This window comes from Antechinus flavipes, chromosome 5 (genome assembly GCF_016432865.1).
Source record: "Antechinus flavipes isolate AdamAnt ecotype Samford, QLD, Australia chromosome 5, AdamAnt_v2, whole genome shotgun sequence".
In the NCBI taxonomy this organism is placed as follows: domain Eukaryota; kingdom Metazoa; phylum Chordata; class Mammalia; order Dasyuromorphia; family Dasyuridae; genus Antechinus; species Antechinus flavipes.
Window position 1 is genome coordinate 104062063 of NC_067402.1, and position 24838 is coordinate 104086900.

Genomic DNA, 24838 nt, shown 5'->3' on the forward strand with positions numbered 1-24838 from the left:
AGGAGTTCACTTCTTGGATAAGGTTTATCTTTGACTATTCTAAGCTATTCTGTTATCTCTTTCATTTCCTTTAACATTGCATGTTCTAAGTTAGGGGTCCTCAAATTTTTTAAATAGGGAGCCATTCACTGTCCCTCAGGCTGTTGGAGATCCAGACTATAGTAAAAACAAAAACTTTGTTTTGTGGGTCTTTAAATAAAGAAACCTCATAGCCCTGGGTGAGGGGGATAATCATCCTCCATAGTTTGAGGACCCCTGTTCTAAGGCTTTATTTCCTGTTTGACTATAAGCAGTAGTCATCTCTGGCTGTGAGTCTCCTTAAGGGTGATAAGATATAATTCTAGACTTCCTAGTGCAAAGGAAGTCTTAAACTCAAGCCAGGAAAATATCCTTAGGCTAAGATTAAAGTTTCCCATTTCCTTTGTGTCTTTTGAGTCCCCATTCTTTGTCCCTAGAAATTGGTGGTTTCTCTTAGATTTGATTTGCTAATTAATTTAAGTTGGAGTCTAAGATTAGGGGAAGGAGGCAAACTAGAATTTCTTCCTGTTCCTCATTTCTGCCTATAATATTATTAAGCTTTTCCAGCATTTAAGTTTGAAAAGCTTTCAAAAGTGGCTTAGAATTTATTCTCGAAAAGGTACATGTGGTAGAATACAAATTGTTTTCAGGATTGCAGAATGGTATTATGTCAAACACATCCTTCTTGTCCCCTGGTAGCAAGACTTTTGCCCAATAGAGCCCCTGATTCCTTTTGCTTCCTACCTGCTTTTAGATTCCTTCATCTTCTGCAGCATGTGAAAGAAATTGTTCTCTGGTCGAAAACACTCACAATGAATCAAGAAGTACACAAGCATGTGGAAAGATACAGAAGCTGATCTCAATGTGGGAAATCCTTCAGTTTACACAAGTCCATAAAGAAGAAAATCATAAAATATCAGGAGAAGCAAAAACTACTGATAGTGACAGCTCAGAAAATGAGACAGATTTGAAATAGGTCATTCAACTAAATTCTAGTTAAGTAAGTTTTGAGGGTTTTCTTCCCTTCTTGTCTCCTTTTCTGAATTTCACTGTTTCTTGTTTTAGAGTCATAGATATGACATATCTAATGATTTTGTTAACTATAATATTGCTTTGTTTCCAAATTTCTGTTTGCTTATCATTAACAACCCTCTCATCTCCAAAAGTGGGATTTTTGTATCCAGGTTTTCAGTGGTTTGTTATAATTTGAAAAATAAAAAATAAAAAAAATACTTAATTGTAAATTTAATTAGTAAATTTTAATTTTGGTTTGAATAAACTAAGTTAAATTATATGTTGAATCTCCTAATCATGATCATTTTTGTGCAAATCAGCTTGTTGACATGTTTTTTTTTGTTCCAGTGGCTTGTGGCCGGTCCTATACATGTACTTTATACTATAAATATTATCTATATCCTTTCAGATATGCTGCCTGTCTTAAGCTTACTAAAAGGTATTGTGTCATTGTTAATTATTTGGTGAGGGAGAGTAATATCTAAATTGTTTATATGGCTGTACTCTACTTGAATCACTACCCGGTGTTCTCATCAGAATCTCTCTGAACTGTGCACCAGAGAGTTATCATTGGTTGAGAATTATAAAATATACCTTAGTTGAGTTCAGAGTTTAGATTAAGGGATTACATGGAATATTGTTCAAAAATACTTTTTAGAAAGAATTTTTCATCTCTGTCCAAAGACCCTCCACATTTGTAAAACATAAACAATTACAGTTATCCTGTCCACATCATAATTTTCCCCAATGCTGTTTTGATATATCACAGGTCAGCATAAGAATTAAAATGAGAATTTTGGAATGGTTTTGGGGACCTGCAAGATGGCATAGAAAGGCCAGCAGATGATTCAGAAAAAGCGTAGAAATTTAGAAATACAGGATTGTTATTTTTTAAAATATATATTCTGTTAGACTATGGCATAATATGAGAAAATGTTAAGTTCTTATATGATTTCCTAAAAAAAAATCTTTACTCTAAAGATATTACATGGATTTTCTAGATTGCTGTGAGGCAGTAAGAAATGGGGATAGGAAGAAAGGGATTACAAAACCGGATCTCCAATATCTGGTTCCAAGACAGGGTGGATGTAGGAAGCCATGATCTTCTCATCCTCTTATGATCCTGACTATTGACAATGAACATCTTGACCATGGTAACCCTGTGACAACAGCTGCCATCACCATGTGATAAGCGGGAATATTCCACCCTGTTAAGTAGATTCTTTGTCCATGGTACCTCACATGGCCTAATAAAAAATCTCTTTCAAGATTGAAGGATGAACAAGGGAAAAACCCCAATCTGTGTACTTGTGCCAATCTTATGTGAAATTTGTACTTCTTCAACTATGTGCTTTTCAGAAAATGTAGACAAATGAAAAATGTTAATTTTTACAAGCTGGTCTCCTGGTAAGGTAGTTAGTGTAGGGGGTAAAGTAGAGGAGTAATAAACCCAAATCCCATTTTTAAAGAACTATCATCATTACACAAACCCAGTGGGGAAAAATGATAACAGATTCTTAATCTTTTTTTTGTTTTATCTAGCTTGGAAGTCTGGTAAGCCTGTGGATCTCTTCTCAAAATAATGTTTTCAGATGCATAAAATATATAACATTACAAAATTATATTGACATACTTTTAATATATTTATTGAGATATGTAATATGTTTAAATATAAATATATATTTTTTAAAACCAAGTTTGTGGGCCACAGATTAAGAACCTCTGATTTAGACAGATGAGATCCTATAGAATGGATCCAAATTAATCCATAATTCACCATGTTACATTAAAAGGTGACATGATTTATAAAGGAATTTTTAACATTTTAACATGTCTGGTCATCTTTTAAAAAAATCTAATGATTGATCATGAATAAAATTAAAATGCTTTACAAAAAGTAGTAAGTGAGGTGGATAGGAAGTTGATGGCCTGCTAGGAAATACAAGAGCCCAGATCTCTTATAAACACCCCATTGAGACTTAGAAGCATACCAATCTAAAAAGAAATAAGAAAAATCACTTTTAGACCCTTCAACCCAGAGTTGGGATCTATAGAAGAATTCCCAGTGTCTTGCTCTGTAGATTCCCAGAGATAGACAAGCCAGGGTAGGTAAAAAATAGAGTGCTAAGCAGTGCTGAGTGGTGCTCTGAGTTGGATCCAGCACTATACTAGAAGTTTTGAGACCAGCAGTAAGAGAAACTCTAAGCAAAAGTTAACCCAGAGTGTTCTTTTAGTCTGGAGCCCAAACTGGGAAGAACCCTGAGGAGCTCTAACTGGAGTCTGGCAGGTCACTAATGATGGGTGAAAAGCCTTTAGCAGAGCCAGGTCAGGGTGTCCCCAGAGCATGGGGGGAGAGCCCATTGCCCAGAAATACCCTATTCCTGAGCCCAGCAATTAAGGACCCCAGGTAGAGCTGGAGCTCTCTGGCAAAAGGCAGCCCCAGAATCCTTTAAAGGAAGAGCCATAGTCAGGACCAGGCAGTCCCTGTCCATGCCTTCCTTGATTCACCAACCTAGATAGTAAAGATTGAGATAAACAAAGTAAGGAGAATTCCAAATAATAAAATACTTTGGTTTGAAAGATGCCCACTGGAGAGTAGAAATCCATCAATACAGATAAAGCCTTAGATCAAAAAAAATTCCTGAAAAAAAAAAAAATTCCTGATTATAAGGACTACAACAGTACCTTGAAGAAATAAAAGTCACAAAATGGAATAACTAAGGAGAGAATAATGATAAAGAGAACAATATCCTTTTAAAACTGGCATGGGCCAAATGGTGAACAGTGACAACTTATAGAAATGTCATAGCTTAAATCTAGAATTCAAATTATACCCACACAAAAAATACTACAACAATCTAAAAGAAAGTGTTTAAGTGCCACAATAAAGATGACACAGGACTTTATCAGTTGCCACTATTCAGAAGACAACTTGAAATGCAGTATTCTAAAAAGTAAAATATAGAGGTTTACAGCAAAGGTAACAATAGGAATAAGGTACTTTATTGACAAGAAAAGGCATAAAGAAAGGCAATCATGATAACATAAAAGATGTGTACAAAATAGTTTATATAATTAATTGGATAGTGGAGGGAATGAACATCTCATTAATTTTACTTTTATTTGAACTAGATAAAGGAAGATTGATATATTACATTCAAAAGGGAAATAGGAGATGGGGACAAAAGAAAGAGCTAGGGTTTGAGAAGAAAGGATTAGTAAGGGACAGTGATAAGCAAAATATTTGAATTTTGGAGTGAGGAATGTGAAGGGGGATTGAAATAGAAGAAATAGTTGAAAATCATGGGTGGGGCAAGAGAACTAGAAGACTTTAAGTACAAAAACCAGGATATTTCATTTATATCACAAGTATCCAATTCACTGTCTTTTACTACTTTATTTATAAAGATAATGATAATGATAATGATGAGGACAAAGAGAAGAAAAAACTTCAAGAAGACAGGATGAATGTGTGAATGTGAATGGGATGAACTCACCCATAAAGTAGAAGAGTATAGCGGGATGAATTATAAATCAGACTCTTAACAATATGTTGCTTTCAAGAAACATATTTGAAACAAAGAATCACATGTAGGGACTAAAGCAAAATCAGCTGTGTTCCAGCTGAACAAAAAAAACAAGGGTAGAAATCATGATTTTAGATAAGATTATAGTAAATATAGATATGATGAAAAGAGAAAAATTACATTAGGCATAAAGGCAGTAGAGTTAATATCAATACTATATATACAGTAACATCAAAATATAAAATATTTTAATAATGACAAGAGGGGTAGCTAGGTGGCCTAGTGGATAAAGTATCAGCCCTGAAGTCAGGAGGACCTGAGTTCAAATCTGGTCTTAGACACTTAACCCCGATTGCCTCAGCAAAAAAGAAAAAAAAAATTGACTAAAGAGAAATAGACTTTAAATAATTCAATATTAGAAAAAGAAAACAAGCCATAAATGAATGCCCAAATGAAAAAACTCCAGGATCAAATCAGTGAGAATGTATTAACTACCTTCTATGTGCCAAGCATTGTCTTAAGCACTAATATTATCCTCTCCAAATGGGAGAGACAACATGGAAGCAACTATGTACAAAGAGGATTTATACAGGGAGGTTAAGGTGCTAAAATAAAGACAGACCGAGGAAAGCTTCTTGGAGAAAGTGAGATCTTAGCTGAGAGTAGAAGGAATCCAAGGGGTAGAGATTAGAGAAGAAAAGCATTCCAAATATATGGAACAGCCAGTGAAAAGGTTGGAAGTTGGGAGATATAGAATGTCATATTCTAGAAAGCAAGGAGAGGCCAGTGTCACTGGGGAAGGTAATATAATAAGCATTTATATAACACCTACTATGTGCAAGATACTATGATAAGTACTGTATGAATATCTCCTTTGAGCCACACCACATTCCTATAAGGTAGGTGCTTTTATTATACCCATTTTTACAGTTGTGGAAACCGAGGCAGAAATGGCAAGAGTCACACAGCTAGTTAATAGGTCTTTCTCACTCTAGATCCAGTATTCCATCTGCTCTATCACCTAGTTGTGTAGGGTTACTGGATCAGGATACACGGAGAGGGGTGAGATATAAAAAGATTGGGAAAGTAGGCAGAAGTTGGTTATGAAGGGCTTTGAAAGACAAATGGAATATTTAATATTTGATTCTGAAAGCAATCACAAGCCAGGAAGTGTTAAGTGTCTGAGACTAGATTTGAACTCAGGTCCTCCTGACTTCAGGGCTGATGCTTTATCCACTGAGCCATCTAGCTACCCTATGATATTTTCTTTTAAAAAGATCAATTTGACATTGGAGGATGGATTTGAATGGCAAAAGACCTGAGGTAGAGAGACTATTGCTAGTGCTATTGCAATAGTCTAGGTAAGCATTGATAAGGACTTTCTAGCAGAATGGAGGTATATATGAGAAAAAATACAGATGTAGAAATGACTGGCATTGGCAACTGATGCTTAAGAGTTGAAGGTGGAGGGAGAGAGAATGGTGAGTTGAAATTGAATCTCAGGTTGTTGGTCCTAGGTGACTGGAGGGATGGTGGTAACCATAACAACAAAAAGAAAGAAACATGGGAAGGTTCAGGGGGAAAGATAATAAGTTTAGTATTAGATATGTTGAGTGTAAGATGTCTACAACATATCTACTCTGAGATGTCCATTAGCATTCAATATGCAAGATCGGAGACCAGGAGAGAGATTAGGGCTGGACAAATAGATTTGAGAATCATCTTCAGAAGTAACAGTTGAATCCAAGGGGGTTAATGGGTTCAGTGAAATAATAAAGACAGAAGACCACTGTGATTCACCAATTAGTGGTGAATGAAGGTCCAGTAAAGGAAGCTAAGAAGGAGCATTTTGCTCAGAACATTTGGGAGGGAGAGAAATGTCACAAAAACCTAGAGAGAGGAGGGTATCAAAGAGAAATGAGTGATTGAAAGTGTCAGAGTTTTCAGAGAGATTAAGGAGGATGAGAATTGAGGGAAAATGATTAACAAATAACTTTGAAGAGGCCTATCAGTTGAAACTATCAGTGAAAATGGCTTTCCTACCTTCCCTCAAAAATCACATAAAATCAAGCTTCTAAATGGAGTTTGGAACAACAAAGCCTTCAAAGAGACAGAATGAAACCTCTTTCCAGCTCAAGACATGTTGGAAAGACTTCAAGAAAGGTCAGTCTCTCTGGGGTAAAATGGGTGCTCATTCCAGTTCAGATGGTGTCTAGGAAAGCCAATGGGAGGGTTTTAATCACAGGGAATGAGCAACTGAGACCTTCTGTCCTGCCTCAGCAGAGCAGACCTTGGGGCAGCCTCCAGTCCTGGCAACTTGTCAGCCTGGGAAACCAGCAACAACAGGAGGGCTTTGGTTGTGCTACCCCCAACTGTGAGCAAGTCACCTAAAACAAGGGGCCCTGTGCTCAAAGCTACCCAAGAAGCTTGGAATAGTACCCCCTGTGCGTTCCCAAGAGCAGAGCTCGACTGTAAAAGTCATAAAATAGGAAAAAGAAAAAAATGAGCAAGAAACAAAAAAGAACCTTAATTATATAAAGTTACTATGGTGGCAGAGAAGATCAAAACAGCAACTTGGAAGAGGACAAAATGTTCACATGTGAATCCTCAAAGGAAGATATGAATTGCTCTCAAGCCCAAAGAGCCTTTTTGAAAGATCTCATAAAGGATTTTTAAAAATCAAATAAGAGAGGAGGTAGAAGAATAGTTGGGAAAAAAGCCTAGAGTTATGGTCAGCAAGTTGGAAAAGAAAAACAATTCCTTAAAAAATACAATTGGCTAAATGCAAAAAAAAAAAAAAAAAAAAAAAAATCCACTGAAGAAAACACCACCTTTAAAAGTAGAAATGGAAAAAGAGATTAAGAAAAAACTCCCTGAAGCAAATCAAACATTAAAAACTAGAACAATGGGCAAATGGAAACTAATGAATATAAGACAACAAGAATCAGTCATACAAAAATAATGAAAAAAAGAAAAAATGTAAAATATCTCTGGAAAAACAGCTGATCTGGGAAATAGATATAGGAGAGACAATTTTTAAATTATTAGAATACCTGAACAAAAAAAAAAAAATCCAAGATAGCATTCTTCAGAAAATCATCAAAGAAAACTGCCCCAATATACCAGAACTAGAGGGCAAAATAGCTATTGAAGGAATCCTTCCCTCACCTTCTGAAACAGATCCCCCAAGGAAAATTCCAAGATATATTGTTGCAAAACTCCAAAACTATAAGGTTAAAGAAAAAATACTACAATCTACCAGAAACAAACAAACAAACAAATAAAAAATAAGTATCAAGGAGTCACAGTCATGATTACCAAGGATCTGGCAGTTTTTACAATAAAAAGTATCAGAGAGCCAGGAATACCGAAAGGCAAAAAATCGTGTATTATAACTCAATGAGACTGAGCTTCATCTTTCAAGGGACGAGATTGATCTTCTATGAAGTAGAAGACTTTTAATCATTTCTATTGAAAAGATCAGAACTAAATAGAAAATTTGATCTACAAATATAATGCTCAAGAGAAGCATTTTAAAAAAAGTAAACAAGAAAGGAAAAAATATTATTTAAAAGTTAAACTGTTTATATCCCTACATGGAAATTTGATACTTGTAACTTGAGAACTGTATCTTTTAATAGGACAGTTAGAAGAGGTACACATAGAGAGTGTGGGAATGAGTTGACTCTGATGTGATAATATTTTTAAAAAGACATTAAGGAATGGAAAAAGGATTGTATTGAGAGAAGAGGAAAGGGAAGGTAAAATGGGGTAAATTAAATTACATAAAGAGGCTTAAAAAACCTGTTAGTAGAGGGTAAAAAAGGGGGGAATAAGCTGAATCTCATCAATTTTGTTTCAAAGAGGGAATCACATACACACTTAGTTGGGTATAGAAATTTATTTTACTCTATAGGGAAATAGGGGGAGAAAGGGGAAAGAAAAGGGAAGGATTGGATTAAAAGGGAGGGTAGAAACTGGAAAAAGGAAAAGAGAGTTGATGGAAGGGTAGATTGAGGGATGGGTTGGTCAGAAATAAAATATTACTAAGGAGCGATAGGATGGAAAAGGGCAAAAAAGGATATATGAAAAGAAAATAGGATGGATGGAAATAGCTGCTAATCATAATGGTGAATGTTAAATGGATAAACTCCCCAAAATCAGAAGCAGATAGCAGATTGGATTAAAAACCAGAATCCTAAAATATGTTTATGAGAAATACATTTGAAACAAAGAGATATAAAGAGAATATATTATGCTTCAGCTGAAGCAAAAAAAAAAAAAAACAAAAAACAAAAAGCAGGGGTAACATTCTGACCTCAGAAAAAGCAAAAGTAAAAACAAATCTAATTAAAAGAGATTAAAGAAGGAATTTAGATCTCATTAAAGGGTACTATAATCAATGAAGTAATATCAACATTAACATATGCACCATGTAGTACAGCATCCAAATTCTTAGAGAAAAAATTAAGTCAGTTACAGGAAAAAATAAACAGCAAAACTATACTAGCAGGAGAGCTCAATTTCTTCCTTTAAGAATTAGATAAATCTCACCACAAAATAAACAAGAAAGGTTAGGGAAGTTAATGGAATCTTAGAAAACTTAGATAGATAGACCCCTGGAAAAAATTGAGGATAGAAAAGAATATACCTTTTCCTCAATGAATAATGGTACCTACACAAAAATTGACCATATTTTAGGGCATAAAAACCTCACAATTAAATGTAGAAAGGCAGAAATAGTAAATGCATTTTTTCAGATCTCGGTGGAATAACAATTGCATGCAATAAAGGACCAGGGAAATATGAACTAAAAACTAATTGGAAATTAAATAATCCTAAATAATGGGTGAGTCAAGCAGGATAATTTCAGAGAAGACTGGAGAGACCTACATGAACTGTTGCTAAGTGAAATGAGCAGAATCAGGCAATTGTTGTACATGGCAACAAGAAGATTATATAATGATCAATTCTTTTTTTTTTTTTTTGAAATAACTTTTTATTGATAGAACTCATGCCAGAGTAATTTTTTACAGCATTATCCCTTGCATTCACTTCTTTTCCGATTTTTCCCCTTCCTCCATCCACCCCCTCCCCCAGATGGCAAGCAGTCATTTACATGTTGAATAGGTTACAGTATATCCTGGATACAATATATGTGTGTAGAACCGAACAGTTCTCTTGTTGCACAGGGAGAATTGAATTCAGAAGGTATAAATAATCCGGGAAGAAAAACAAAAATGCAAGCAGTTTATATTCATTTCCCAGTGTTCTTTCTTTGGGTGTAGCTGCTTCTGCCCATTTTTGATCAATTGAAACTGAATTAGCTCTCTTTACTGAAGAGAAATGATCATTTCTGATGGAGGTGGCTTTCTTCAGCAATAAGATGATTCAAACCAGTTCCAATTGTTCAGTGATAAAGAGAGCCATATACTCCCAGAGAGAGAACCGTGGAACACAACATAGCCTTTTCACTCTTTTTGTTGTTGTTTGCTTGCATTTTATTTTGCTCCTTTCTTTCTTTTTTTTTTTTTTTACAGATTTGATTTTATTTTTCTTGTGCAGCACAATAATTGCATAAATATGCATGCATATATTACATTTAACATATATTTCTACCATGTTTAACATATATTGGATTACTTGCCATCTAGGAGATGGCATAGAGGAACAGAGGGAAAATTGGAACACAAGGTTTTGCAAGGGCTAATGTTGAAGAACTGTCCACACATATGTTTTGAAAAATAAAAGGCTTTAATTAAAAAAATAACAGGTGGGTCAAACAACAAATCATAGAAGTAGTAATTTCATCCAAGAGAATAACAATAATGAGACAATAAAACAAAACTTACTGGAGGCACTCAAAGCATTTCTTAGGGGAAATTTTACATCTCTAAATATTTATATGAATAAAATAGAGAAGAAAGAGATCAATGAATTTGGCATGCAACTAAAAAAAGCTAGAAAAAGAACAATAAAAACCCCCGGTTAAATATCAAATTAGAAATTTTGAAAATTGAAAGAGATTAATAAAGTTGAAAATATGAAAAATATTGCATTTAAAAATAAAACTGAGTTGATTTTATGAAAAACCCAACAAAATAGATAAACCTTTGTTAATTTAATGAGAAAAAGAAAAGAAAACTAAATTACCAGCATCAAAAATGAAAAGGGTGAACTTAGCCACTAATGAAGAAGAAATTAAAGCAAAAATTAGGAGGCATTTTGTAACAAATCTGACAATCTAATTGAAACTGTCCGAAGCCTAACTGCATTATTAAGAAGAAAAAAAGGAATTGAAAACATTGATTTGTAAACAGCAATCTCAGGAGTTTAGACTTATGAGAAAATAACTAGCAGGGAGGCACTGAATAAGGGTTTTTGTTTTAATCAGGGAGATATAGGGCAAATGGGACAGTTTGTGGGACTTTGTAGCAGTCAGAATATAGGGAAAGATTGAAAATTATTGAGAGTGATGATGATAGATTAGTCTTCTGGAGAAGAAAGGATGAAATAGGATCATTTCTTAAGGTGGGAGGATTTACTTTAGCAATGAGAAGCAGCACTTCTTCATGTGAGATGAGGCGAAAGTATTGAAAATGGTGGTGAATGATTTCTGAGTGATATGAAATAAGGAAGAGGAGGCGAAAAGGGAGAGTTTTGGTGAATGTCCTCACTTTTTTTAGTGTAATCAAGTGTTACCTTGAATGGGAAAGGGAGATCCACCGAAGACTTAAGGAAAGGAGAGTGTCCTGAAGCTAAGTGGACAGCCTTAGAATCTTGATATTAGGTAATAAATATGGATTAAATGACCCTATGAAAAGAGGGAAAATCTTGAAGTGGCAATGCGGAGGAAGGAATATTCCAACTTCGCATCCCAGTAGTCAGAAGTATTGAGTAAAAAGGTAAACAATGCTGGAAATGGTGGTCAGAGAAATGTCATCATGAGGGCTCCAAGTCTCATGGAGTACAAGAACACAGTAAGAAAATTTATGACAAAAGCTAAACTTTTTAACTTATGATGCAACCATTCTTCAGAATGCAGAGCACACACAGAGAAAAGGTTAGTTTTAGAGTAGTACATTGGGGGAATTAGGTTGAAGAGAAATAGGAACATAGGAACAGTCATCAGGAGACCAAAAATGGCATTTGAATGATGGCAGTTTCTGAGAATTGCTGGTATAGTATTGACATGTTTGGAATATTTTGACTATTGAGGAATTAGTTTAGTAGGTTATCATTGGACATCTGTGTTTAGCTGCAAAGTTAGTGGTGGGTACTGCAAGGAAGCTTCTGTAGGTACGCAAAGAGAATGCCTGGAGCATGGTGGAATGGCTATTCAGGAAGACTAAAAAGCTCTTGTGTTCAGGTATACATAAATCAATCTTTGTGGAATTGTAGGTATCTAGAGAGAGTTCCTGGAACATACATTTAATGACAATGAATTATAGTAGTATATGTTGTTGCTTGCAATGATAAGAGAAAAGATACCTTTCCAATCTTTTTCTATAATACAAATATGGTTTTGATTCTGATCTAGGGAGACAAAGCAAAGAAAGAAAACTTCAAATCAAATTAATTATCAACATTGTTGTGAATATCTTAGCTAGCAAAGTGACTAACACAATGTATTAAAAAAAAAAATAATGTTCTGTGACCAGATTTAGTTGATATAAGGAATACAGGGTTTGTTCAATATTAAAAAAAAAACTATAAATATAATAAATCATATTAATACAATGACAATTACATAATATTAGTAGTTACTAAAAAGCCTTTTGACAAAATACAACACACATGTCTATTAAGAATTGAACCTTTCAATTAATGTAGTAAATTATATTTATCCTAATTCAAAAGAGAGATGAAAACACCAAAGGAAATGGGAAATCAAATCAGATTAGTGGGTTTCTGAAGGGGCTCACTCTTAAAACAGGTATACATAAATCCACTAATATGGGAGGTATTACACATAATCACATAAATTACATAAGCACATAGTAATGTAAATTACATAAGCACATAGTAACATAACACAGGCTAGTAGTGATGTAAAAAAATAATATGAATCAACATGAGGAATTCTACATGTCCATAAAGTCCTAGAAATACTCCAAAAGGAATCTATTATCCATTAGTTCATGTGCCAGGAATCCAATAATACCTGCATGCTTTGAAGTACTGCAATAGTCTCATCAACAATTTTTCATCTCACGAAATCCAATGATTCCTGCTGGTTTTCAAGTCCTGCAACAGTCTCATCTTGTGTTAGGGAATCCATTGATTCCTGCAGATTTTGTTCTTAGGTTTTCTCCTTTGATTTGAGGTTTTTCTCCTTTTCTGTCTCTCTCTAGGTACTCGTTGCCACCCATCTGTTTCCTTCTCCATCTGTAGGAATGCAAGCAAACCCTCTCTCCCAGGCAGTTAACCTATCTGGTCCCTTCTGTTTTCCACTTTCTAAATTTCTCCTCATCATCTGGCAATTACATTGGAACTGTCTGCACTGGACACTGCCCTGTTGGTTTAAAAAGCCTGTATTCTCCCCTATTGTAATCCCTTTCTGCTATCTGATTGCTTTGTGGCTGATAGATCACATCAGAGTCCTGAACTTCTCTGGTTGTAACTTTGGCTGCCATCATGCCCCACCTGTCTTTTGTATAATATCTTGGAGCTGGATCCCGCCTCTCATTTCTCTGGGTCAATCTACAGTCTGAGGCCCAGTGGAAGCCCTTGTGGCATTTTGGACATAGGGTTTTGGGTTTTATTCTTTCACCCTGTCTTCTCACTCTATCTCCATATCTGCATTGGGCTCTCAGATGTCCTAATTTTCCACACTGAAAACATTGACGAGTTTCTCTAGAGTCCCTTGCCAAGAGGGATCCTGTCTTTCCATGTTCATTATAGTCTGGAATGATAATAAGCATTTGTGCCCACTGTGGCACAGCGTCTTATAATCTCCTCTAAAGGAGCATTTTTGTGTAGTCCCCATATAATTCTTCCGCAAACCTCTTTAGCATTTCCCTTAGCCAGTTGTCTTATCATAATTCTTGTAGCTGCATTTTCTCCAATGGTTCTTGTGACAGCTGTCTACAAACATCTCACAAAATCCACAAAGGGTTCATTGGGACCTTGCTTTATTTTTGTGAAGGCTTTACCTTCATCTTTTCCTGAGAGGGAACCCCAAGCTTTTATAGAGCAGTAGATCTGTTCATAAACTGTTGTGGGGTAATTAATCTGTTCTGAATTCTCTGCATACTGACCTTCACCTGCTAGTTGGTCAAAAGTGATTGTGCATTAACTCCTGTTTGCCTGTTACGTCTGGCTTGAATCCTACATAATTCATGATACTCTGAAAGCCACAACAAGTTTGTTCAGATTCTAAGCATGTCCTTGCTATGGATTCCCAATCACTAGGGGTTAGGATTTCATAAGCCAAACTATCTAGTAACATCTTAACATAAGATGATGTGGTTCCATAAAGAGTGCAACTCTTTTTCATATCCTTAATTTTTTCCAAATCAAAAGCAGGTGTTTCGTCTCCTTTTTTGACCTGAAGAGTCAAGCTCTTTAATCACAGGGTATGCATGTATTAAATCAGATACATCCTGTCCTTCATTTTTTGCCTTAACTAGTGCTTTTTGTAATCTTGTCATAGGCTTGCATAATAGGTGGTTCTGTTTGTGTCTCTGCCTCTCCCCCCCCCCCCTTCTCCCTCCACCCATGAAGGGTTAATTGAGGGAAGTAGGTCAAGGGATGGGAAATGTTCCTTCTGTGAAGTGCCACACTCAGAATTGTATTTAACTCCTTTCTGATCTGATTCTTCATCCTTTTCACCTACTTTAGTTAGCCCCTCCCCCTCCTGCTCTTTCTTTTTCCTTATTCTAACACTTATATAATTTCTTAAAGTCAGTTGTATTAAATTATATGTATTAAGTGTATTTTTGGAAATTGAGTTTGGATTAGAATTGTAGTATTCACCTAGTTGCCCTCCTACTAATTTCCACTCATCTGGATCCAATTTTTTTTTCCATAGAGAACCAAGGAGATGTGTACTGTTTTTTTTTTTTTAATTACATTATTATTATTTTTTTATTAAATAACTTTTTATTTATAGAATCCATGCCAGGGTAATTTTTTACAACATTATCCCTTGTACTCTCTTCTGTTCTGATTTTTCCTCTCCCTCCCTCCACTCCCTCCCCCAGATGGCAAGCAGTCCTATACATGTTAAGTATGTCTACTGTACAGTTTTTAAAAGATAAATGATCTGCTCCCAAATCATAAGCAAACCTTGGCTTTTCATAAGTCTGACAATGCTCTCTACACATTTTCCTTGAAGAGAAACAGAAGGCTGTTTTCTAAACATCTGTCCCATTTTAGCTGAAATTCTAGGTTAGCCCTTTAACAAAGTTTCCTAGTCTATTTTTGTACTCACCCTGATTTCTGGATCGAGGAGACTTTTCCACTGAAATCAAGATCATGTCTATCCCACGTTTGGGCGCTAAAATGCAATATTCTTCTCCAAAATATATTGTTCTCTGTGAGCAGGTTTCTTGGAGGACTTCTGGAGGCAGCCTTAGTTTCAGTTCAGTAATCACCTCAAATGCAGCCAACAGTTAAAGTCCAGATTCTTTATTTTCTCTTTCCTTCACTTGGAGCTCAGCTAGCTTTCTGGAGGCCTTCCAGATCTTGGTTTCAGTGTTCTCCACAGGACAGCTTTCTCTGTCTTCCTTTGTTCTGCCCACCTGACGACTCTGCCTTCTGAATCTCCTGGACTGAATCCTGGCTTGTGAATCTCCCAGAGTCAATCCTGGTTGAGTCTCCTAGCTTATATATACTCTCTTAAAGGTGTGGAATTGTAGTAAGTACTAAGTACATCTAGAGAACTGTTAAGCACCCTGCTAAACAACCATTGTCTCTATCAATTCCACTCACTTAGCACCTTGTAAAAATTCTAACAGAGTACATCTACCAAAATATGCTGAGGAACTATGTGAATCCATTTATATAATCCTAGCAAAATTAGATCTAAATAATTAATTGCTCATGATGGATCAAGCTAATATAATTATAATAGTATCTAAATTAATTTCCTTATTTAATGTTATACTAATCCAACAATCAAAGGAATGTTTTGTAGAGGTAAAAATAGTAATAACAAAATTCATATAGAAGAACAAAAGGTCAATAACTTAAAGGGTAATAATGGGGGGGGAGGTGGGAGTGGGAAGGAAAAGTACCAGATCTCAGATTTTACTGCAAGACAATAATCATTAAAAATTACTTGGTAGTGGTTAAATAAACAAAAGAGGCTGATGGTATTGACTAGATACACAACATACAGAGGCAAACAAATAGTAGCATAGCATTGACTAAATCTTCCAGTTACTAAGAGAATGACTCACTATTTGATAAACACTGCTGAGAAAACTACATAGCAGTCTGACAAAAACATATTTAGATAAGCTATAAATAGATATAATATGACTTAATGTAAAATGTCATTTTACAAACAGGAACAAGGAAGAAATTAATTTTAAGATGGATGGATAGGAGAATAATTCATGATTAAAGTAATAGATATCATAAACTGAATGGTTTTCATTATATTGTAACATTATTTTCTATAAACATCTAATATTAAAATGAAAACAGAACTATGTGACTTGGAAAAAAAATTTTGCAGCAAGTTTTTCTGATAAAGATTTCATATCTAAGATATATAAGGAGCCAATTTGAATTTATAAGACTAAGACCCATTCCTCTGTAGATAATTGATTTAAAGGTATGGATAGGAAATTTTCAAAGGAAGAAATCTAAGCTATCAACAACCCGAAAAAATTATCGAAATCACTAGAAATTAAAGAAATGAAAATCAAAACATTTAAGTTCCATACACATTCATCAGACTGGCAAAGATGACAAAAGAGGAAAATGATAAATATTGGGAAAGCTGTGGAAAAACAAGTAATCTGTTACGTGGTTAGTAGATCTGTGAATTGGACCAGCCATTCTATAAAGCAATTTGGAAGTAAGGTCAAGAAGTTACTAAACTGTGCAAATCCTTTGAATTAGCCATACCACTATACTAAATAAATCAAAAGTGGAAAAGGACTACCTTCATATATATGTATGTATAAAACATATATGTGTATATATATATATATGTGTGTGTGTGTATGAATGTATAAAAATATTTGTAGTAGCTCTCTTCATTATAGCCAAAACTTGGAAACTTAGGGAGCATTCTAATGACAGATAGCTAAATAGGTTGTGATATATGTAATGCAGTGTTATTCTACCATAAAGAAATAGCAAAATGACCAATTTCAGAAGATACTGCAAAAATTTCTATGAAGTGACAGAGAATCAAGGAAGGAGACTTATGAGAACAATGTGTATGACAGCAACATTATAGAGAAAATTTACTTTAAAATTCTTTAGAACTCTGACAAGTACAATGATATGCCATGAAATCAGAAGACTGAAGATGAAACATGTTGCTAACTTTCTGCCAGAGTGATTATAGTTTAAAATTCAGGGAAAGATCATGCATTTTGGGGCATGGTCAGTGTGAGAGTTTTTAGACTTCTGTTTTTAATAGAGATTTTTTTGTTTGTTTGTTTATTACTAAATTGAGGGATGCACTGGGAAGGACATATTATAAAATTATTTTTAAATGGTAATGTGTAATATGACAAAAAATTCTCAATTCAGTACTCTTCTGTGATGACTGTGCTAGTACCCAGGACACCCCAGAATCAACCGAATTCAGGATAAGCAAAAGTTCTCAGTCTTTATTCTCAGTCTTAGACACAGGATTGAACAGGATGGAAGCAGATTCTCCGCAAGCACTTTCTCCCTTGTCTACTGCCAAGAGTGTGTGACCCTTGCTCATCTTACTCCAGCCCCTAGTCCCTCCTACAATCCTCTATACACAAATCATTGAGCCAGCATGGATAGTGGAAAGGACCATTTTTCAAGAATATGCCCATAGAGTATTGTCCAGTCAGTAGTTAGCCTCAAGCACTGGGTAGTCCCGACCTCAGTGCATCCCAATAGTTTTAGCCCTCTACACTCTTCAAACAGTTAATTTCATCATTCAAAAGTATTTGAACTTTATCCAGTGTGCAGTTGGGGATCACTAGAGATTTTTGAGCAAAGGCCAAATCTATGCACAAGAAAAAGTATTCTTGAAACAGTTTGGTAAATAAATTGGAAAGGGGAGGATATATAGAGAAGCTGTTATTATAGTCCAGTTGGAAGTAATGAGGGCCTGAACTAGGATACAGATGGTGGGAGTTGAGAAGAGAAAATGGATGTGAAATACACTATGAAGGTAGAATTGATAGAATTTCATAAGTTATTGACTGAGGGGTATGGGAAAAGCAGGAGTATAAGTGCACGGAAACCTGGGTGATAGTGAGGTCAGAGAGAAGAGCAGATTTGAGGGGAGAGACTTAGGCTTTGAACATTATAAAGTAGACTTAGAGATTCATAGACAAAAAAATTTATTATTAGGACAAAACTCAACCATTCGACAAAAATTGCTGGAAAAATTGGAAAATAGTTTGACAGAAACTACCTATAAACCTACATCTCAAACTGTATACCAAGATAAGATTCAAATGGATACATGATTTATATGTAATAGGTGATAGATGCAAATTAGGAGAGCATTGAAAAGTATAACTATCAGCTCTGTGGAGAAGAGAGGAAACAAGGGATAGAGAGGATTTTAGGAAGTAAAATAGATAATTCTGATTACATGAAATTAAAAAAGTTTTGCACACACAAAACCAATGCAGCCCTAATTAGAAGGAAAACAAGAAACTGGGAAGGTTTACAAAAATTTCTTTGCTAAAAAGCTCATTTCTCAGACATAGATTTATAAGAGTATGAGTCATTTCCAAATTGATAATGATCAGAGAATATTTACAAGCAGTTTTCAGGTAAAAAAAATCCAAGATATATGTGTGTGTGTGTATTATTATATATGTATATATGAAAAAAATGTTCTCAGCTACTATTGATTAGAGAAAAGCAAATTAAAAGTTATGAGTTAGCATCTCACATCTAGCAAATTGATTAATGTGACAAAAAGAAAATGACAAGTGTTCAAGGATATGTGAAAAAATTGAGACATTAATATATTTTGGGTGGAGTTGTGTATTGATCTAACTATTCTGGAAAGCAATTTGGAACTATGCCCAAAGGGCTATAGAACTGTACATACCCTTTGACATAGTAATGCTACCACTAGGTCTATATCCCAAAGAAATCAAAAGGAAAAAAGGAAAAGGACCTATATGTACAAAAATATTTATAGCAGCTTCTTTTCTTTGGTGGCAAAAAACTGGAGATTGAGAGGATGCTCATCATTTGGGGAATGGCTGAATAAGAATGTTTTCAGAAAAACTTGGAAAAATTTACATGAACTAATACAAAGTAAAGTGAACAAAACAGTGTACAAACGACAATATTGTACAGAGAATGACTTAGCTGTTCTCAACAATACAGTGATCGAAGATAATTCCAAAAGATCTGGGATGAAAAATACTATCTACCTTCAGAGAAAAAACTGATGGAATCTGAATGCAGATCAAAACATACTTTAACTTTATTTTTCTTGGGGGTTTGGGGATCTGTTTTCTTTTACAATATGACTAATATGGAAATATGTTTTCTATGCCTGCACATGTATAAACACATCAAATTGCTTGCCTTCAGTGATGGGGAAGAAAAGACCAGTTTCAATGATGAATATTGATAGATATGTATTAGTTAATACTGTTAATAAATATTAATGCTATTAATAAATATTATTTATTTTTTTAAACATAATATGATTAATAAATCATAGTAATACTGTTAGTATGCTATTTATATCATTAATAAAATACTGCAAATTTATTTTCCAAAGTAGACATGACACCAGTGAGATTTATACTAGGAATGCAAGAATAGTCACTATTGTGGAAAATTTAACATGATGGACCATATTTATAATAAAATTAACTTTAAACTATATGGTACCAATAAATGCAGAAAAAGTGTTGACAAAATATAACATCCAGATTGAGGGAGATGGTGGTCAGAAGCAAAACACTGGTGAGGAGGGAAAGGGAAAGGTAAGAGAAAAGTATAACTTGGGGAGAATAAGATGGCAAGAAATGCAGTTAGTAATTTTAATTGTGAGGGGGAAAAGAAAAGAGAAAAGTATAACTTGGGAAAATAAGATGGCAAGAAATACAGTTAGTAATTTTAATTGTGAGTGTGAATGGGATGAACTCTCCCATGAAACGTAAGGGGATAGCAGACTATATTAAAAGCCAGAATTCTAATTAAAATAGATAAAGAAAGAAATATAGGTTACCATAGATAATGAAGTAATATCAATTCTAAACATATATGCACACCAAATGTTATGGCATCCAAATTCTCAGAGAAGTTAAGAGAGCTGCAAGAAGAAATAGACAGCAAAACTATACTAGTAGGGGATCTCAACCTTGCTGTAGCAGAACTAGATAAATCAAACCACAAAATAAACAAGCAAGAAGTTAAGGAATTAATTAGAATTTTAGGAAAGTTAGGTATGATGAATTTTTGGAGAAAATTGAATGGTGACAGAAAGGAATATACTTTTTTTCTCAATATTACATGGAATCTATACAAAAATTGACCATGTATTAGGACATAAACACATCAAAATCAAATGCAAAGGCAAAAATAGTAAATGCATCTTTTTCAGATCAGGATACAATAAAAATTACATGTAATAAAGGCCCGTGAAGAACAGGCCAAAAATCAATTGGAAACTAAATAATCTAATTTTAAGGAATGAGTGGGTAAAACAACAAATTGTAGAAACAATTAATGATTTCATCCAAGAGAATGATAATAATGAGACAACATATTAAAATTTATGGAATGCAGTTCTTAGGGGAAATTTAATAGCTCTAGATGTTTACTTGAATAAAATAGAGAAAGACAAAGATGAGCCTAACTTTTGAAACACTAAATGAAAACTGATTAAATCCTCCAGTAAAAAAGGATCACAGGATATAATGAAATATAGGTTCTAATAGTATATTGTTAACTGGAAGGGAATTTCATCAAGAAACATTTAAATAGATTTAAAGTGAAACTTTGTAAAATTTACCATACTATAGCAAAATCATAATCAAAAGTGGTACTAATGATATTAGAAAAAAAGTGAATTCAAATCAGAAAATAGTAAAAGAGATAAACATTTTTATTTGGTTGACATTTATTTTATTTGCTTTTATTTTAGCCATTTTCTTCCCTCTGCTATGATTGAGGAATATGTAACAAGCCTGGATTCCTATAACTGTCATTGTACTATCTTGGAAATATGCTTTTTTACATGTATTTATTTATTTTTCATTTTCTTGTTTTAGTTATTTGAAATTAAAAGACCATCCTTTGAATATAATGAAATCGAATACTACTTTAAAAATACTATGAAATATTTTGAAATTCAAAAGATAATGAGGATTCAGAACCCATCGCTCTGGAAGAATTTTCAGCGGTTTGTAGCCATGTTAAATATTTGTATTATATATTTGTATATTTATATGATGCTTATAGTGTGACAAGCACTGTGCTAAGTACTTTATAATTTTAATCTCATTTGATCTTTACAACAACTCTGGGAAGGTAAATGCTTTTACTATCCTGGTTTTACAGATGAGGAAACTGATAAACAGAGTGACTTGCCAGGATTAAGAAGCAAGTAAATGTTTGTGGCTATATTTGAAATCAGGATTTTCTAATTGTAGGCTTGGGGCTCTAAGCACTATAGATTCCCCTAGTCATCTAGCTAGTTATACCCCAAAACTGACCCAAATTCTGTGAAATCTTTTGAAATATACACTTGCTTAGTAGCCATGCTAATCACCCAGAAATTTGTGTGCAGTATTATTTACTACTGTTACTTTATTTTATATTAGTTTCTGTCCTTATTTGGGGGGGAGGGGAGGTAGGGGAGAAGACTCTAACCTGAATCTGTTGTTGGATTAATTAAGGAGAAACTGAAAGCTGATGGGACAAAGTATTATAAGTACTAGAATTTGGTTGAGATCTTACTACTAGAAAGGCATACTCTTGTTTTATGTGTTAAATCTGGTATTTCTCCCATTAGGAAGCAAAATAAAATGCTGAATGGAGGAAATAAAAAGCTATTATTTCATGCAGCAGACCCAAACAGCATTGATTCAATTTGCAGTAACAATTTTTCAGTTTGGAGCCCCCAGTCATTTCAACAAACTAAATATGGGACAGGTTTGTATTATTTGTGTAAATTATGATAATAAAAATAATAACTGATATTTGTATAGCACATGAATGTTTACAAAGTGTCTTATGTACATTTTCTTGTTTTATCCTTACAACAACTCTGAGAGGTAAGTACTTTTATTATTCCCATTTTACAGAGTCCCACAAGCAGTGAGTGAGTGTTTGAAGCCAGATCTGAACTTGGAACTTTTTGATTCAGGCTCAGCACTCTATCTAGTACTTAATCTAACTGCCTATCATCACCAGCTTTTCAGTTTAGAACCATTGAATTGCCTGGGGCAGGGAGGATTTAAATGACTTGACCATGGTTACTCAGTCAGTATGTTTCAGTAGCAGGACCATGAAAACATGTTTCTCACTCTTGAGTCTTCATGTCCTATGTGGGATATTATATATATCAGAAGACAGTTAGTTGCTTTTAATAGATCTTGGTAGGAAGAAGATAAAGGAAGGATATATTCAGAATGGAAGGTACTTTTTGATGAAAGATATATTTAAGAAAAAAAAAAAACAGTAGGGCAATTAGTAGATAGACCACTGGCCTTGGAGTCAGGGGAATCTGAGTTCAAATCTGACTTGCTTGCTGTGTAATCCTTAATAAGTCATTTAACACTGATTGCCTCAAAAGAAAAAAAAGAAAAAAATTATATGTATATTTTTGAGTAGAAGATTTCTCAACAATGGTTTCCTCTCTACAGTGGCCATATTTTAGGGAAGCTCGACCTGGATTCACCTCTTATCTCTGACCCATATTATTCAGATAACCCCGAATCTTTCTGTGCTTCAAATAACTTGAAACTGTTGTATTAGTCCTGCATCATAGTGGAATAACTCTTAGAAAAGATGAAATGATGGATAGTTAGTTATAAACATTGAGAAGAACTTTCTGAAGTATTTAGAAAACAAAAATAAAACAGCCTTTTAATTTTGGTTAAGTGGGTAGTGCTTCTGTTTGAAATGACTCCAGAAACTTCTCCACAAAAAAACATAGTCTCTGTTAGCTCCAAAACTTGGCCATAAATATTTCAAGGATACAGCGTGGAATGCCAGACATTTTGCTATAGTGTCTAGATTTGGGAAGAAAATAAATTAAACATGCAAACTTGGCCAGTCATTCCATTCTGGAAGGATTTGTTCCTATTTTGGAACAAAACCTCTCCTTGTAGATGTATCAAATGTCCTGTAGTGCCTCTCCTACTATCAGGTCTGATTTGCCTTTTCCCAGCATCCCATTAGGGCATAAAACCTCAAAATCTAATGTAGAAAGGCAGAAACGTTAAATGTATTTTTTTTCAGATCATAATGCAATAAAAAACACATCTAACATAGGGCAATAGAAAGATAGATTAAAAATTAATTGAAAACTAAATAATTTAATCCCAAAGAACACACGGATCAGAGAACCAATCATAGGAACAACCAATAATTTCATTAATGAGAATGACAGTAATGAGACAACATATGGGACACAGCCAAAATAGTACTTAAAGGAAAAAAAAATTCTTATATCAACGAAATAGAGAAAGAACAGATTGATGACTTAGATATACAACCAAAAAAAAAAAAAAACAAAACCTAGAAAAAGAACACAATTGAGGACCAAATTGCTAATCTTTAAAATCAATTTAATAAATAAATTTAATTAGTAAAACTGAAAGTAAAAACAGAATAAAAAACTATTGAGCTAATAAATAAAACTAGGAGCTGATTTTAGGTGGGGAGAACCCAACAAGATAGATGAACCATTTGTTAATTTGATTTTAAAAAGGAAAGGAGAAAAACAAATATCCAGTGTCAAAAATAAAAAGGGTAAAGTCACTACCAGTGAAGAAATTAAAGCAATCATTAAGAAATATTTTGCCTAATTATTTGCCAATAAATCTGACAATTTTGATGAATATTTATGAAAATATAAATTGCCCAGATGAATTGATCAGGAAATAGAATGCCTAAATAACCCCATCTTAGAAAAAAGAAATTGAACAAGCTATTAATGAAATCCCTAAGAAAGAATCTCCAGAGCCAGATGGGCATACAAGTGAATTTTATGAAACATTTAAGGAACAATTAATTCCAATACTATATAAACTATTTGGAAAAATAGGTGGAGTTCTACCAAACTCGTTTTATGACACAAATGTGGTGCTGAAACCTAAAACAAAAAGAGCTAAAACAGAAAGAATTTGTAGATTAATTTCCCTACTGAATATTAGTGTATAAAAATTTAACAAAATACTAGCAAGGCAATCATAGCAATATATTACAAGAATTATACACTGACCCACATGAAATTTATTCCAGGAATTCAGAGTTGGTTCCAAACTCTACTCAGATGTCACTCTTTCCTTGAAGCCTTTTTATGCTTCCCTATCTGCAAGTGGCTGCCCCAGCTCCAATTTACTTTGCATTTATTTTTTCTATACTTTATTTATGTACACATCTACTCCTTGAAGACAGTGCCTACTGCAATGTTTGGTATATAGTAAGCACTTAAAAATGATTGTTTTTCCTTTGATTGATTGGTTATCGCATAGCTAGCAGAGTAGGGACTGGAATTCAGATTTCTTAATTTTTTTAGTACTATTTCCACTATATTGTGCTTTCTATATACATCTTTATCTCTCTCTCTCTCTCTCTCTCTCTCTCTCTCTCTCTCTCTCTCTCTCTCCATATATATATGTGTGTGTGTGTGTGTGTGTGTGTGTGTACATAAGACAAATCTATTAACACAGATTAAAATGTGATAGCAGCCTCCTTATTGTTGACTCTTTATTTCCCCCCTCCAGGGATTTTCCTTGATTCTTTCCTATCCTTAGAATACTTCCTTTCTTCATCTCCCACTTCCAGCTTCTCTAGCTTATGTCCAGGCTAAAATCCCACCTTCTATAGGAAACTCTTCCTTTAGTGCTAATTAGTGCCTTCTCTCTGTTTATTATCACAGATTTTTTTCTGTCTTTATT

General features: G+C 34.2%; 1 protein-coding gene across 2 annotated transcripts in view; it reads left to right on the plus strand.

Moving 5' to 3' along the window:
- ZC3HAV1 (zinc finger CCCH-type containing, antiviral 1) overlaps positions 1-24838 on the plus strand; it is a 95141-nt gene that overhangs the window by 67246 nt on the left and 3057 nt on the right. The window contains exons 12-13 of one of the 2 annotated variants that reach the window (XM_052001480.1): positions 20981-21111; positions 21724-21863. In XM_052001480.1, the coding sequence (XP_051857440.1) occupies positions 20981-21111; positions 21724-21863 (271 nt within the window). Of the gene's footprint in view, positions 1-772; positions 11054-20980; positions 21112-21723; positions 21864-24838 lie in introns of those variants that run through there. The other variant, XM_052001481.1, reaches the window with a different exon arrangement.